This window comes from Oenanthe melanoleuca, chromosome 27 (assembly GCF_029582105.1).
Source record: "Oenanthe melanoleuca isolate GR-GAL-2019-014 chromosome 27, OMel1.0, whole genome shotgun sequence".
NCBI classification, from domain to species: domain Eukaryota; kingdom Metazoa; phylum Chordata; class Aves; order Passeriformes; family Muscicapidae; genus Oenanthe; species Oenanthe melanoleuca.
In genome coordinates, this window is record NC_079360.1 from 3,493,906 (window position 1) to 3,509,928 (window position 16,023).

A 16,023-nucleotide genomic window follows, 5' to 3' on the forward strand; every position below is an offset into this window, starting at 1 on the left:
CCAGGAAATATCCTTTCATATTTTGGATAAGTATTTGACTGTTTTGTCTACCCTTGAAAGCAGCAAAACAACCCAGACCTCTGCAAGGGGATGTTTTGACAGATGCAGAATAAAGAGAAGGGATAAACCAGCCCTGGTACATTCCAGTGCAATATTCCTCTGTGCTCTCCTGGAGCATTTGAGGTCTAAAGAGCCAGACCAGGGGCTCACTCCACCCATGGCCACGTGGAATGGAACAGACCCTGGCTGCATGGCCCAGGGTGGTCTCCTGGCCCTGATCCCAGCTGAGTGAGGGGACAGCTGTGCTGCTGGTCACAAAGGGCTCCAACAGGCTCTGTCAGATAGGATGCCTTTCCCACAGCTTTCACTTTCCGGGTAGACTCGCCCACGCCAGGGATGGATAATTGCTGCGGTGTTTCATTCCCGGGGCACTCTTGGGTATCGTCGGGTTTTTGTGTCACTGCTGTTGAGCTGTCATCACAAGTCAGACCTGATGATTCAGGAAGTAACATTTTTGATGTAGTTTTGAAACACGCTTCTGTTAACCAAAGCATCTTTCTGTTGTGGGATTTCTGGAGACAAACGCCTTTGGGGAATTATTTCCGGCTGAAAAAAAAGAAAACACCTCCTAGCCAGGTCACAAGGAGGAAGAATAAACAGCCCTTCTCCAGTGGCACGATCCACAGGGACTGGTATAAATAGAGGACCAGGGGACAGAGGGCTGACAGTTGGATCCTGCAGAGACCTGAGCACTTGCCTTGGGCTCTGTTGGCTCCGCAGCCACACCATGAGCTGTGCTGTCAGACAGGTTGTCACCACCTGCACGCAGGGCAGGGGCAGCACGGGCAGCAATGCAGCTGGCACTGGCAGGAGGGTCTCCTCTGCCTCCTCAGGGAGACACGCTGCCTACGAGCTGGGTGCTGTGGTTGGCAGCTTCTCCGGGGGCAGCGTCAGCGAGGGGCTGCTGGGGAAGCAGCTGAGCGCCGGCAGCGCGGCTGGCGGCAGCTTCGGAGCCGCACAGAGAGCTTGTTCTGCCCTGGGATTCAGCGCTGGAGGCATCTGCACTCGAGGGCTTGCTGGCTTCCCCAGGGCTGGCGCTGGCTGTGGGGATGGGATCCTGTTTGCTAACAACGAGAAGGCGACCATGCAGAACCTCAACGACCGCCTGGCCTCGTACCTGGACAAGGTGCGGCTGCTGGAGGGGGACAATGCCGACCTGGAGTGCAAGATCAGGGAGTGGTACGCCAAGGTGGGGCCCATCTGTGAGCCACGGGACTACAGCTGCTACCACAAGGAAATCGAAGACCTTCAGAACCAGGTAAACCCTTGCTTGTCAAGAAGATTTTAATATTTCTTTGGGCTTTGCTTTCACATGTGCACAGAGCCCTGTCAAAGGGCAGAGGCAATGGCTCAGGAGGGGCAGCTGAAGCAGTGGTTTATATGAAATGATGGTCTGTGGGAGGGGGATTCTCCATTTACTGAGCACTGACACTTCAGCAAGGCTGGGTCCACCCAGCTGGCACGTGGGTTTCCCTGTTGTTATGCCATATAACTGATTAATAACACAAATATATGGAATAATTATAAAATACCCCAGGTAGGTGTTTCCACCAGGGTCTTCTGGAGGCAGAGGAAGCTGCCAGCCCACATATTCTTCTTACAATTTATTTTCCAGATCCTGTGTGCAGCCATGGAGACTAACAAAATCCTTCTGAACATTGATAACAACAGGATGACTGCTGATGACTTCAGAGTGAAGTGAGTACAATCCCCTGCTGGCCCATGGGAGAGCAGGTGAAGGGTGATGATGGGGAGATCCCAACCCTCTGCCTGAAACACTGCATAGTAAAACAGATCTCTGATACCACCGGCAATGTTCATAGCACTGCATGTCTGAAGCAGAAGAACTTGATCTTAAATTTTTTTCTCCCAACCTCAGCTGAAGGCCTTGCCCTGCTTTGCTGACATGCTGACCTTTGTTTTCTGCCTGTGGTTTAAGGTACGAGACCGAGTGTGGTCTCCGGCAGAACGTGGACGCCGACATCTGCAACCTGCGGCCCGTCCTGGACCAGCTGGCCAGCTGCAAGACCGACCTGCAGCTGCAGTGTGAGGCTCTGACAGAGGAGATGTGCTGCCTAAAGACCAACCACGAGGAGGTCAGCTCTCAGGGAATCAAGAAGGAAAGTCCCCCCGAATATGGATGGATATTACTGATACAGACACGTATTTCCTGCAGGAAATGAGCTGTCTGAGGAAGCAGGCGACAGGAGATGTGAGCGTGGAGGTCAATGCCTGCCCTGGCCCGGACCTGAGGAAGATCCTGGAGGATCTGCGGTGCCAGTACGAGACGCTGATGGAGCGCAACCGCAAAGAGACGGAGCAGTGGTACGCCTGCAAGGTACCACGGCCCACAGAGCTGCACCCAGCTCTGCCCCAGGGGGAGGGAAAATCAGGGATTAGGAAGGGAAAAATCAGGGATTAGGAAGTGTCCTCATAACAGCGTGTCACAGATGTGCTCAGCTCTCTCTAACTGTACTGCCCAATTTCTGTGTTCCACCCACGGCAGAGGGGCCACCTCATGGTGTCAGAATAAACTGGGTGCCAGCCTTGGACATGCTCAGGGCACTGCGGGGTGTGGGGAGGTCCTGGACACCCTGAGATGTGAGGAAAGGGCTGCTCTTTTCTGACCTTGCAGGTGGAGGAGGTGAATCTGGAGGTGGTCACAAGCAGCCAGGAGATCGAGTCGAGCAACAAGCAGGTCACGGAGCTGAGACGTCAGCTGCAGGCCCTGGAAATCAACGTGCAGGCCCAGCTCACCATGGTGGGTGATGCCACACGGGCTCCCAGATCCAGCTCTCGCAGCCAGGGCTGTGCCTGTGTCAAACCCAGGCACATGTGTGTTTGCTCTATTCCCAGAAAGAAAACCTGGAATCGTCTCTGACGGAGACCGAATGTCGCTACAACAAATACCTGGCAGAGCTGCAGAACCAGATCTCGTGCGTGGAGCAGCGGCTGGCGGAGATCCGGGCGGAGATGGAGTGCCAGAACCAGGAGTACAAGACCCTCCTGGACGTCAAGTGTCGCTTGGAGCAGGAGATCCAGACCTACCACTGCCTGCTGGAGGGCGGCCAGCACGACATCATGTATGCAAACAGAGCTGGGCACCCGAAAATCTCAGGGCTTTGCCTTACAGGGATATGAAAATTTCTGATCCTGGTAGGAAAAGCAACACTGTGGTGAGGAACCAGTGCTGACCTGTTATGAGACAGGGCTGATTAGAAAACCATGAGGCATCTGAGGATTTGTCTTTGATAAATGTCCAGGGACATTTGTCACCAAAGACCATTTTTGGGATAGGGAATGGGCTGGGAGAGCCCCCAGAGCTCTGTGTGCCCCTGCCACAGTTCAGCAGCTCTTTCAGGGCAATTTCTCCAGGAGCTGGGCAAAGTCATGTAACTGAGTTTTATTGGTTTTTCAGAATGAGACAGTATTAGGGACTAGCAGCTAAATTAACTGAAACAATGAATTATCTAAACATTTTCAGTTTCACACAACAATTTTAATTAAAGTTTTGGAAAATTTAATTTGTATGCAAAGCAGTTGGCTCTGCCCTGCCTTCCACTGAGTGAGGTTTTGAAACAGCCAGGCTGTTAATTCCAGACACGGCTGCACACAAACAAAACTGCCCTGAGCACCCACCTACTCCCTTTGTTGTGTTGGAAGAGGAGGCTTTGGAATGGTGGTGTCCTGACTCGAGCTCCCCTGGACTCTTCAGTCCTAAATTATTAATATGAAAAATCAGTTTTTGTTCCAAGGGCACTGTTAGTGCTTGCCCGGGGTAATCCTGAGTGTCAGATGGAAAAGCATCATCTGCCAAAAGAAGGAGGTGGACGGTGGCTGCAGCTGGACCCTCGGGGCTGGCAGGGGGAGCGGCGGCTGCGAGTGAAGAGAGGAGCTAAAGCCAGAGAGGAGGGCAGGGGGACATCTCCAGGGTGGCAATGCCGGGGGCTGGGTGTCCAGAGCTGCCTTTTTCCACAGAGGGTCGGCGGGAAGAGGAGTCGGTGCCACATCAGCCGGGAGGAGCGCGGGGCTGAAAGGCAGCCTGTGCCAGCCCTGCCTGCCCTGAGCCCCGGGGCTCCAGGTGAGGGGCTCCGGGGCTGGGACCATCAGCTGCTGCTGGAGTGCTGGGTGCCTGCTCAGCAGCAGGATGAGAGGTCTCCAGGCTTCTCCGGGTGATGAAGAGGGGCTGGAGGGGCTTTTCCCAGGAAAGAGGCTGGGCTGGAGTCAGGCACTCAGGATCACAGCTGGGACTGTTGGTGGTGGGGCACTGGGATGAACTGGGCTGTGGTGGGAAGCACTGAAAAGGGATGCAGCTATGGAATATTTATGTATAAACCTCTGTGCAGAAATTGTGTTTGACACTGGGGGGTGCCCAGCAGTAAATGTGTGCTTAAGCAAGACTTGCAGCATAACATGGGAATGAAGAACTGGCAGGGGAGTCAGTGACAAGTCTTTCAATAAGAATAAAATTTAGCAAAGGTGGGGAGAAGAGGGAAAGAAAAAGGTCAGTACAAAAGCAAAGGGGTGTAAGAGAAAGGCACAGGATGCAGCCACCCCTGAAAAAATTATTCTTCCCACTCTCCTTCAGGTCACTGCAGACCAGAGAGTCCCTGCCAGCCCCACTGCATATCTCCTGAGGAGCTCTCTGAAGAGAAAGTCTTTTGGAAAAACAAGGCAAAAATAACCTGGGACCTCTCAGTTGTGCTCCAGCAGCAGTCAGAGGGACTCTGCACGATGGCCCCTCCTGGCCACCCTGCTCTGATCCCACCACTGCCCCTCACTCAGGCTCCCCTGGGTTGTGGCCGTACTCTAACAGCGACCAAGGCTTGTCTCCAATAAAACTTTGTTCCTGCTGACACAGCCTTGGACCTGAGATATAATTTCTACAAGTAAATAAATATAAAAGTATTTAAAAAAATGTTTTATGACTCCACCTTCAGTCTCCATCCACACAGCAATCACTACAGGGACAAAGGAAAACAAGCCATGTTTCCATCAGTGCACCAGCTGAACTCAGAGGCTGAGGATGGGGATGGAGGGTGGAGGAGAAGGACCAGATATTTGAAGGAAGGGATATTTGCTACTAGAGGAGGAAGAATGAGCCAAGACATGAAACAGACGGTGGTGAGGAAAGAAACACCCAGAGAGGCTGTGCAGAGGGCAGGGAGGGAATCTCAAGGCTGTCTGACTGACAGTCTGCTACTGAGAGAGACCTTGGAAAGAAAAGGTAGTCTTCACTAAAGTAGGCATATGCTAATATAATATAATATAATATAATATAATATCACACAGGATTATGTAGTTCATGACACCTTTGAGTTATTATAGATACACACTAACAGGATAAAATCAAGACCAACAAGTTTTCTCAAATAATACCAAAGCAGGAATTTTGAAAGCCAGGCTCTGCTGGACTTTCCACACCCTTCTGGTGGAGGAAAACAATTCCCAGAGAAAACACTAAATAAAGAACCTCTAAATGAATTTGTAAAAAGGGCAAACAGGAAGAACCAGCTGGCAACATGTGGGAAGATAAAAGGCTGAGACAAATTAATATGTGGGAGAGAATTTTTTTAAAAGTGAGACACAATAAACAGACAAAAAAAAAAAGCTGCTGGTGTTTTATTAGCCCAGAGTAAGGAATGACAAACACATTTAGGAACAGGACTGCATTTTGCTGTGTGTGCAAGCCAGGGCTCAGGATCCAGCCTGTCCCTCCTCGCTGGCAGCAGCGTCCGAGCGATGGTTGGATGGGCTGGGAGTGGTGGCACAGCCCTTGCTGCTCGTTGTGGGGCTCTGACAGCCTTTCTCTGGTGAAATGTTGGATGGGGTTTCATGACTGACCTTAGACAGAGGCCTGACATGAAGGATTCCAACAATAAGGCTTTGGGGATACAGTGAGTCTGAATTAGTGCCTGTTTCTAAAGGGAGAAGCAGCTCAGACAATTCTGGAATGGTCTTTTGCTGGGCTCTGTCCAGGACACTTGTTAGCCCTGTGGAGTAATTGCTCTAATGAGGTCTTGGACAAGCTTTGTGTTACTTTCCCTGCTCAGTTCTGAATCTCCCATTCCTGCAGCACTAATTACACTCAGCATTTCATGGTGGTTAACCCACCCTGGTGCTGACACGGCATCTCTGAGGTCACTGCATGGCATCTGTGCAGAAAAACAATGTTGTATTTCTGTGTTTGCAACCTGCACAGTGATGGGAAATGGTGACAGCTGTAGAGACAGCACAGGAAAGGGAAGATAAATGAAATGGGGAGGACATGGTGCATGGAACAACAGAACAGGAGTGACCTGGTGCCTGAACAGCAGCTGAGGGGTTGTGCAGCTCATGGGAGCTCATTCTGTCCTCTTGTAACATGCAAATCTTGTAAAGCAAGAACAAATGAGTATCTCAAAGCAAGAGAGGCTTGGGCTGAAGGTACAGGATGGAGAGAGGAACCCAAGGATACAAAGAGCAAGGGTGGGTGTCCCAGAGAGAGGCAGGGGTGATATCAGCACTCAGGCTGTAAGCAGACAGTCAAATGCACTGTGACAGCTCCAGCAGATGTGTCTGTGTTGTAAGAGAACAGGAACAGGGGAATTACACCATCAGGAAAAATCCCTGAGGAATTAACACACCAGAGGTTTAAGGGATCAGTGAAGAAATGTGAAGAAAACAACTAGTTTTGTAAATTACTAATGCTGGAAATCAGCCACGAGTTCCAGACTGCACAGCACAGATAATTATCTCTGATTACAGGCACAGTGCATTAGGAAAAGCAGGCCATATTTCTGGTGTGATGCATAAACTGTAATTCCTCTGCAAAAGTCTCTTTTATAGGGTATGCAGGCAGGTACAGTCTAACACCCACAGTAACTATTTGTGGGGTTAAGATTTTTGTTCATTGGCTTGTGTAACATTTGTAAAGAGTTACAAGAGATGAGCAAACTGCTGCTGTAACCCAACAGGAGATTCCTCAGCTCAGTACATAGAATAATATAATTTAAACTGCCAGTATGAGCTACATATTGAAAGTGTAATGAAATTAAGAGACTTTTTAGAAAGCATGATATGAAGATCAAAGAAGACAGTCTGGGGAGTTCTGGCTGCCCTGCACCTTTGCCTGCCTGGCTCTGTTGCACCCCTGGACAGAGTCTGAGTGCAGGAAGCATCTGAACACTCCAGGCTGTCAGGCTGTGAGCTGATCCTGTGGCTCTGCAGCAGACACCACAGGCTGAAGCCTTGGTTTCCCTCCCATCCTGCACTGTGCTCAGCTCTCTGTGCAGAGTGGAATTGCTGCAGTTTCATCACCCTTCACTGTTCCCATCTGTCCTAAGAAATTCTCCAGGACTCTGCTCTGCTGTGATAACTTGCAGTGCCACCAGAGATGCATGTGCTGGAGGCCTGACTGCACTGTCAGCACCTGGCAGGTCCTGGAAGGATCTAACACTCTTCATCAACTGAACCAGGGGAGACTGAACCTCGGTGGGAAGAAACCTGGTTGTGTCCACCCCCATGTCCTGCTGAGCTTCTCCTTCAGCACTGCAAATGCTCAGAGTCTGCAGATGTGAACACTCAGCAAGAAAGAAGCTCAAGCGGAGTCCTCTCGGTCTCTGAGGCGTATTTAAGCCTGTGCTGTTACCAAACCCACTGTGGTAATTATTTCAGTTGCCCTACAGGATTTGGCTAAACATGGTGGTATAAACCAATGAGTCACAGCCAGGAAAAAGTCGTGGTCTGCATTTGAAGGATGGGAGTATGGCGCCTGGAGCCGGCTCAGTATCACATCAAAGCAGTGTTTAATAAGTGATGCCTAATGGCCATTATGCAAATTATTAATGGTAATTACAAGTGACAAGATAAAATCATATTCCAGTGTGGTTGCACAAACATCACTGAGGCAATGCTTATGAAAGCAAAGTTCTGTCGAACCAGACACACCTTTCTTGTAGTTGACACAAGAAAACATTATCAGCTTTGATAAGCAAAGTGAGGTGAGCATGTGGAGCCAGGCTGGGCACAGACAGCCACAGCTCTCACCAGACCAGACTGTCCTGCCCACAGCACCCCTTGGGAATGTGGCATCCTCCTGCCTCCTCCATCCCTGTGCACCAGTATTCACCCTAATCCCCTCTTCCTCCCCTTTCACTCTTTCTTCTCCTCCATCAAGCCCACAAGACTCAGCAGCACTGGCACTGCTGATTGTCCTGGCCAAGGGCCTGTGGTGGCTTCCTGCACCTGAAACCAACTGTTTCCTCCAGTCCTACACTGAGGTTGTAAATCCTTTTGGGACACGTTTATGTTTTAGACTTGCACAGTCCTTTCCCTGTGTTCTGCCCCAAGGCTGTGTCCCAAGGCTACAGGAACACAGTAATAACAAGAGTGGAGGTAAAGAAATCAGTTTAGTGGGGAAAAAGCCAGTACTGAAGGGAGCACAGCCTGTGTCTGTCTGTGTGCTGAGTCCTGGAGCCCTGACATGGCCATGAGGGGAGAGACAACACCACAGTTTGTTTTTAAGATACAACCAGGTTAGCCAGGGACTGGCTTCTGGGTGCATTTGCTGTATCAAACACATGTTCCATGTCCCATGTCCCAGTGAAATTGGCAGGAGCCCGGAAAAACTCCAAAGAATGCAACTGCATCCCAAATATGAGTTTTTTGGAAGAATTGTATGGTCATGTCTAATCTTCACTGGTAAATTGGGATTTGGGAGTCTATGGTGCATTTCACCAGGACGTGAGTGAAAGGTTGTACAGTGCTCCTGCTGTTTGTTTAGTGGAGCAAGACCTGTTCCTTCTTCCCATCACAGAACTGCTGAAGGAAGCTGGGGTGAGTGCACCATGCCCACCTGTAGAGAAATACCCAGAATCTGCAGTGTTTCCTCCTAAACCCAACAAACACTCTGCAAAAGAAAGAAAGGCACCCCCAACCCCATCTCTGCAGGCTGCTCTTGGGTAACTCCTGAAAACCTCCCCAGCAGAACCCAAGCTCCAAGCAAGCATTATATTAATTTTTGTTGGCTCCAACAGCCACACCCTGTCTTCAATTATATTCCTCAAAATGACGGATGAAAGCCAGATTTTCTCCCTCTCCTCCTTTTTGCTCATGATTTTCCCGACTGTGAGTCTAGTCTAGGCTGTGTGGGGAGCACAGGGGCTGTGTCTTGGGGGAGGATGGACTTGTATTTCAGGCACTGCAGTCTCAGTGAGGAATCTGAGCTCTGACAGACTTCAGCTCTGTCCTTAAGCAAGTTATTTCCCTGCACTACATGAATAATGAATATTCCTGGATGCCGCCAGCCTTGGGTAGGCGGCTTTTTATCATTTTTGATCTAAGTAAAGAAATAAATTATCCCACTGGAGAGTGGAAGGCTTTAACTCCTGCTGGTGTGAAGATGATCCTATCTAAATATGCTTGGGGACACTGTCCTACCATGGTGACAGCAGTCACCAACTTCCTACCAGTAAAGGTGGCTGAGAGCACGAGCGTTGGTTTTCTCTGCTCATCCTCCCAGAGGTGACGCTGCTCTCAGAGCTCCTTCAGTGTCACCCTCACTGTCAACAGGGATCTGTCACAACTGCTCCTGTACATATGGACATCCTCAAGTCAAAGGCTGCTTTGTGAGTAAGAGCTGCATGGAAATTCCACGCTGTAGGGAACAGAAGCTGTCGTCCCCCGGAGAGCAGAATATCCTCTCATTACAGAGTCGGCTGGAGAAGGACACTGGCACTGGTGGAGCCAGTTCTCTGAATTCTCCCTTAGCTGTTGCCTGCCTGGCTGGGAGGTTGTACTGCTCTGGCCAGCCAGGCTGATCTGACACCTGCTACTGCTGCGACAAACTCCATAAGAAATGCAGAAAGCTTTTGCCCTCCTTGTTCAGTGCACAGCACAATCTTCGTAATGCCAAAGACCTGTGGGGTCGCATCTGAGTCCAGGGATCTGGAGGTATCTCCTGTGGATACTCCCTTTCCTGTCATCTCTGTCTTTATCCGTCATCACCACAATCTGAGAAAGCATGGACAGCAATCAAAGCAACTGAAAAACAACTCCAGCAAGGTCCTTCATACACTGCAGTTGACACCAACCCGTGTGTCACTCATGCACAGGGGACACTGAACAGGCCTGAGCTTCACAGTGTGAGCAGCTTGACTTCTTGTGTTTGCATGACTAAAGAAATTTAAGCCATAAATAGGGAACTAAATCGATGGGGGATTTACCTCAGTGATTTTGGAAATCTCACAGTAAAGCAGGTATTAGAGTTGACCAACAGGTGACCAACATCCATATCACAGTGTCCCATGTCTGTTCTCTACTACAGTCACAACTGTTCACACTTTTCAGAAGTGAGAAATTCTATTAGTTTTCCATTTTTTGTTTCACTAGCTGTACCATAGCATGTGATATAAAAATGGTTATTGGACTAAGAATAAAATAAATACAAATTAATAAAAGATAAAAGGCACTTTGATGTTATAAATACCAATGTTTCTTCTTTGTACATAATCTAGGGCAACTTTTTTTCTTGACTTGTTGCAAAGTTTGCATCATACAAAAAGCTGATGACTCATAAAACACTATTTTACTTTTTGGAATAAGCTGCTGACATGTAAAGTATCTTCCTTGTGAACTGGGATTTCTAGAGGGAAACTGCCTATGGGCTATTTAATCTTGGCATAAACAGCCAGACTAGCCAGCCCCGTGGGAAGAAGAAACACCCCACAGGTGACACCCCCTCTGGAAGGTATAAATGGAGACCTGCAGCAGCCGGAGCCTGCAGTCGGACTCAGTATCACGCTCTGCATCTTGCTTTGGGCTGTGGGTTGGCGCTGCAGCTGGGCCTGGCCATGAGCTGTAGTATTAAGCAGACAACTGGCTCTCTCAGGGGCAGGACCAGCGGGGGCAGCTGTGTGGTTGGTGGTGGTGGTGGTGGCGGAGCGCGGATCTCCTCGGTCTCCTCTGGAAGATACACGAGCTGCGGGATAGGCGGGAGCCGAGGCTTTTCTGGGAGGAGCTACTGCGGTGGTGTGAATTACGGAGGAGGACTGAGCACCGGCAGCTTGGTCGGTGGCAACTACGGAGGCGGCTTAGGAGCCGCTGTCCTCGGAGGATGTCCAGGCATGGGGTTCAGTGGTGGCAGCGCTCGCTTTGGCGGTGGCATGGGAGGTGGCATGGGGATGGGTCTTGGTGGAGGTGGTTTTGCTGGTGATGGCATTCTTCTTTCTGGTGACGAGAAGGTCACCATGCAAAACCTGAACGACCGCCTGGCTTCTTACCTGGACAAGGTGAGGTGCCTGGAACAAGAGAATGCTGACCTGGAGTGCAGGATCAGGGAGTGGTACGCCAAGCAGGGCCCTTTTTGTGAGCCACGGGACTACAGCTGCTATTACAAAGAAATAGAAGATCTTCAGAACCAGGTAACATCCCCTCTCAGCTGCTTGCTCCCGTGCAAGGCTCTGTCTGGTGCTGGTTCATAACTCAGTCCATTATTAGGAGTAACAAATTGTTGTTGTAAAATACTTTTTGCAAACAGCTATTACAACATCTGCCTGTGGAAAGCCCAGAGCTCAGAGGTAAACTGGAGGGTTTGGGCTGTTTCTGTTGCTGTTATTCATCAGACATATTGAAAGGGGAAATGTTACCTCATGGAATGCATCTGGATGGGCTCAGTAGCCTTTTTGAATTTAGTTTGTGCCAAGATGGTCAAATAGATATATGGCAAGAAAAGAACTAAAAAATAAATAAATAATGGATCACATTAACTTGCCTGAATTTATATTATTGTCATCAGTCTTGCAGAATTCCAGTTAAACTTTATTTCCTTTTTCTTATTAGTTTACTCTTTCGTGTAGAATTCTTGTAATTAAAACTAAGAGAAAAGAGAACATTGCCATAACACATTTAGAATGGGCAACTTAAAATTCAAAAATCTAGGATGTCAATGCACCAAGAATAAAGGGAAAAGAATCCAGGAAAGGGACTGAATAAGATAGGCTTATCATTAGTTCTTGACATAAAACTTTAAATCTTATAATATTTGGATTTAAGAGGCTGAGGTGGATTGTAGTAGGTGCTGGACAGTAATTACACCTCCTAGACCTGAACCAGGAATTTTATCATTTTAATGTCTTCACTGCCCTTCCCTGAACATCCCTGTGCGTGCTGCGCCCCTCAGGCTCCCATCCCTAATACTAAAGATTTTAAAACAGAGAGGAAGAAAGAGGGTCTGGTTGCTCCAGGCAATGGGTGCCTTGAGCCCGAGGACATGGAGCAGACACCAGGAACAAATGTTCTTTTCCAGATTGTCTGTGCAACCATAGACAACAACAAGATCATTCTGAACATCGATAACAGCAGGATGACAGCCGACGACTTCCGAGTGAAGTGAGTACCCGGGGCTGTCCCCTCTCTGTCACTGCCTCAGGGCTCTCAGCCTCTCTCCTGTGACCAGGACAGGCTGGAGGTGTGCAGAAGAATTCTCTCATCCATTGCCTCTAGAGCTGCACTAATTAGGGGCAGTTCCAGGAGGGGAACTTTGGGATGCCAAGCTGGTTTCGAGTAGAGATGAAAGGGAGCAGAAGGGATCCTCAGACTGGGAGCAGTGAGGGCTCAGCCGAGCTGCTGTTCCAGCATGTGCTGTGTTTCAGAGGGGAAGGTTTGGATTTTCCTGTCAGACACTGACTGCTCTTTGTTTCTCACCTCTCCCCTCGCAGGTACGAGACGGAGCTGGCGCTGCGCCAGAGCGTGGAGGCCGACATCAACGGGCTGCGCCAGGTGCTGGACCAGCTGACGCTCTGCAGGTCTGACCTGGAGGCACAGCTGGAGTCGCTGCGGGAGGAGCTCTGCTGCCTGAAGAAGAACCATGAGGAGGTAGGTCCTGTACAAAGCATTCACTCCTGTGGGATCCAGCACCCTGGGGCAGTGGCTGATGGAGACCATCGTGTGACCCAGGAGATGTGAAGGTCCCTCAGAGAGGGACTCTGCTCCCTGTAAGGGAACTTGGCTCCCTCGGTTCTTTCCTTTGTTTTAAACCTGACCTGATCTGGCTGGTGTTTCTAGGAAATGTGCTGTCTGAGGAAGCAGTCGACAGGAGATGTGAGCGTGGAGGTCAATGCCTGCCCTGGCCCAGACCTCAGGAAGATCCTGGAGGAGATGAGGTGCCAGTATGAGACGCTGATTGAACGCAACCGCAAAGAAGTCGAGGATTGGTACGAGTGCAAGGTGAGGAAATTCCCACAGTTCTGACTTTCCCTGGCCAGCACCCAATAGTCCCACAGGGATTTGTTGCATGTAAAAACCTCACAAAAGGTTGTAAGAACATTTAGCATTGGTTCACACTGACCAAGTGACACCAGGTAGGGACACTGCCACCCTGTGTCCTTGTCATGGGCTGAAGGAAACGCTGCATGCTGGTGGGACATGAGGTACAAATTCTGTACAAAGCAGTAAGTGGTGAGAAGAACTGGAAGCAGCAGTATTAGAAGAGCAAGAGGAATTACCAGCCAGGTTTACACTACTGTTAAGATGAGAGTTTTCACCCAAACCTTTCTGATTTCATGTTTTTGCTAACTTCTTTAATCTTCCTTAATACTTGATCCAACTCATACTGCACATTCCCTGAAGCTCTTTATCCTGGATTGGTGATTTCAGATTGAGGAGGTGAATCGGGAGGTTATTACGAGTGGTCAGGAGGTGGAGACGTGCAACAACCAGGTGACTGAACTGAGACGCCAATTGCAAGCGCTGGAAATCGATCTCCAAGCTCAGCTCAGCCAGGTGGGTGATGAGCTGGTACAAACCTCATCCATCTCCCAGAAGTCAGAGCTAAATGCAGTGTTTCTGCTGCCTGTATTTGTCTTATGTCCCATGTCACTCCTCAGAGGGACAACCTGGAGTCCTCGCTGGCCGAGACAGAGTGTCGCTACAACAACCACCTTGCTGAGCTGCAGAGCCAGATCACCTGCGTGGAGCAGCAGCTGGCTGACCTGCGGGCAGAGATGGAGTGCCAGAACCAAGAGTACAAGATCCTGCTGGACGTCAAGTGCCGCCTGGAGCAGGAGATCCACACGTACCGCTGCCTGCTGGAGGGCGGCCAGCAGGACCTTATGTAAGTAGGCTTGAGATATACCAAAAATATAAAATAAAATACCCCTGGTCCTGGTGATTTCAATATAAGAGCAAAGTGAAGGACCTGCCAAGCTCCTTCTCCCTTACTGACCTGTTTAGGCTGCCTGGTGTTATGGTGGTGACCTGCTTCCTCCCCTGTGCCAATTGCTGTCACAAGGAGAACGGTCACTGCAACATTTTGCCAGTTTTCTGCTGAAAAGAGAAGCAGACTGAGAGCAGCAGGGATGTTGAAAATCTGTAACTCTAGTTTATCTGTCATTTCCCTCACTAAAATGTTCTTTTCTTGTCTCCTCAGTCAGCAAGGAGGAATTGGTCAGTCTTCGGGTCTAGGAGGAGGAGTTGCAAGAAGCAGTGGGATAGGAGGAGGAGGCATCATTAGGACAAGCCACACTTACACTTCATCTGCCCAGATCCCATCCTGTGCAGCTGCGGAGATCCAAGGTAAGAACTGTTCCACTCTCTGCATTTCCACAGTCTTCTCTGCTCTAATGCAACTCTGATGGGCTGGAAGAAAGATCTTCCCCACGTAGCTTACAGGTGCTACTTGAAAGTTTTATTGTGGGGCCCCTGGGAAATACAGGACAGGAGCCACAGAGGAGTGGCTGAGAGCTTTTGGGAGCTGGGACTCTGCTGGGATGCATGAGAATTGCCAAAGGGAAGAGGGACAGAAGGGAGAGGGGCAGACCCAGCAGGCAGGCAAGCCATGGAGAACGTGGAGAAAGGACTGACGTGAAATGTGGGACAAAGGAAAGAGCAGGAGAAAGAAAAGTACTCAGAAATCAGGTGGGCAAAATAAAAAGCAGGAATCATGGGAATACTGGCAGATAACTACTAGTCCTAATTCGTGGGAAAACTTCCAGCCAAACTGAAAAGGAAAGAAGGAAATATAATGGCAGTTGGTCCAGGAGAATGACACGAGCAGGGGCATTGATCTGGCACAGACCCCAGTGCCATTCCCTCAGCCTGATCACTGCTGGAGCAGTCTGCAGCTTCCACCTTTTGGCATTTTGATGCAGCCTGTGCTGCAGCCAGTGACAGATCCATCTGCCAGGCTGGCAGGAGCCATCAGATCTTCCCAGGAAGGGGCAGTATTTATCTGAAATTCTAATTGAATTGGCTTGTGAAACCATCACGTGTAGGGAATGACAGTGTGGGAAAGAATCTATTTTTGCTATAAACACAGTAATGTTTCCTTTGATCTCTCCAGTGCCTTGCCGAAGGATTTGTGATTAAGCAGAGAAACAAGAATATCCAAGAAGAGAAGCCTGAAGCAGAGCTATGGATGAGGAGAGAGAATATTTACTGCATGTGTCTGCAGAGAGCACGGAGCGTGCTCGTCTGCGTTGCTCAGCCGTGCCAAGCAATGTGTCAGAGGGATGAGCAGAGCATTGGGCCACATTCTGCTTTGTTTTGCTATTTGCTTTTCAGTCTGTGTTGCTGTGTGTGGCCCAGCACCACGACTTGCTGTAGTCAGCCAGGGCTATGATCACTTATGTACCTGCTGGTGAAAAATGTCTCTAATAAAACTTTGCTTCTGCCTGATGCAATCAAGAACCTGTGTCTGAAACTGAGTTCCTTTCCAACACCAGGTGCTGATCCATGAACAAGGGGCACCTAAACCAGTCAGGATCATCCTGCTCTGGGAACAAAGCTGCTTTGCCAGCAGGACAGAGTGGCCTTGCTGAGCTGGCAGGTCTTGTCCAGCTCCTCCCTGTTGTCACAGCCTGAGGGAGATGTTGCTCATTCCTGTGTGACACCTGCCCTGACCCCCATGGACAGGCAGGACAGGCAGAGGCCTGTGTCCTTCCCACACAGCATTGGGCTGAAAGACAGTTTTAGAAGATTTTTGAA

At 49.6% G+C, this 16,023-nt stretch overlaps 2 protein-coding genes across 2 annotated transcripts; both read left to right on the top strand.

Annotated features, from left to right (window-relative positions):
- The first annotated feature begins 787 nt into the window (after nt 1-787).
- Nucleotides 788-4,126, top strand: LOC130263993 (keratin, type I cytoskeletal 19-like). Its single transcript, XM_056511868.1, has 7 exons — nt 788-1,318; nt 1,676-1,758; nt 2,000-2,156; nt 2,237-2,398; nt 2,696-2,821; nt 2,917-3,143; nt 4,039-4,126. Exons 1-7 carry the CDS (start codon nt 788-790, stop codon nt 4,124-4,126), a joined length of 1,374 nt encoding a protein of 457 aa, XP_056367843.1.
- Nucleotides 4,127-10,892: 6,766 nt separating this feature from the next.
- LOC130263980 (keratin, type I cytoskeletal 19-like) lies at nt 10,893-15,687 on the top strand. Its single transcript, XM_056511853.1, has 8 exons — nt 10,893-11,462; nt 12,347-12,429; nt 12,759-12,915; nt 13,105-13,266; nt 13,696-13,821; nt 13,926-14,152; nt 14,468-14,613; nt 15,380-15,687. The coding sequence occupies exons 1-8, from the start codon at nt 10,893-10,895 to the stop codon at nt 15,403-15,405; spliced, it is 1,497 nt and encodes a 498-aa protein (XP_056367828.1). The 3' UTR covers nt 15,406-15,687.
- Nucleotides 15,688-16,023: the final 336 nt, after the last annotated feature.

What these genes read in the sequence shown, in the direction of transcription:
- LOC130263993 (XM_056511868.1), top strand. Translation starts at nt 788, where the DNA reads ATGAGCTGTGCTGTCAGACAGGTTGTCACCACCTGCACGCAGGGCAGG. An exon ending in TAAAGACCAACCACGAGGAG is followed by an intron (nt 2,157 to 2,236) that starts GTCAGCTCTCAG and finishes TATTTCCTGCAG; the next exon opens with GAAATGAGCTGTCTGAGGAA. An exon ending in GGCGGCCAGCACGACATCAT is followed by an intron (nt 3,144 to 4,038) that starts GTATGCAAACAG and finishes CTTTTTCCACAG; the next exon opens with AGGGTCGGCGGGAAGAGGAG.
- LOC130263980 (XM_056511853.1), top strand. Translation starts at nt 10,893, where the DNA reads ATGAGCTGTAGTATTAAGCAGACAACTGGCTCTCTCAGGGGCAGGACC. An exon ending in GCCGACGACTTCCGAGTGAA is followed by an intron (nt 12,430 to 12,758) that starts GTGAGTACCCGG and finishes CTCCCCTCGCAG; the next exon opens with GTACGAGACGGAGCTGGCGC. An exon ending in GGCGGCCAGCAGGACCTTAT is followed by an intron (nt 14,153 to 14,467) that starts GTAAGTAGGCTT and finishes TTGTCTCCTCAG; the next exon opens with TCAGCAAGGAGGAATTGGTC.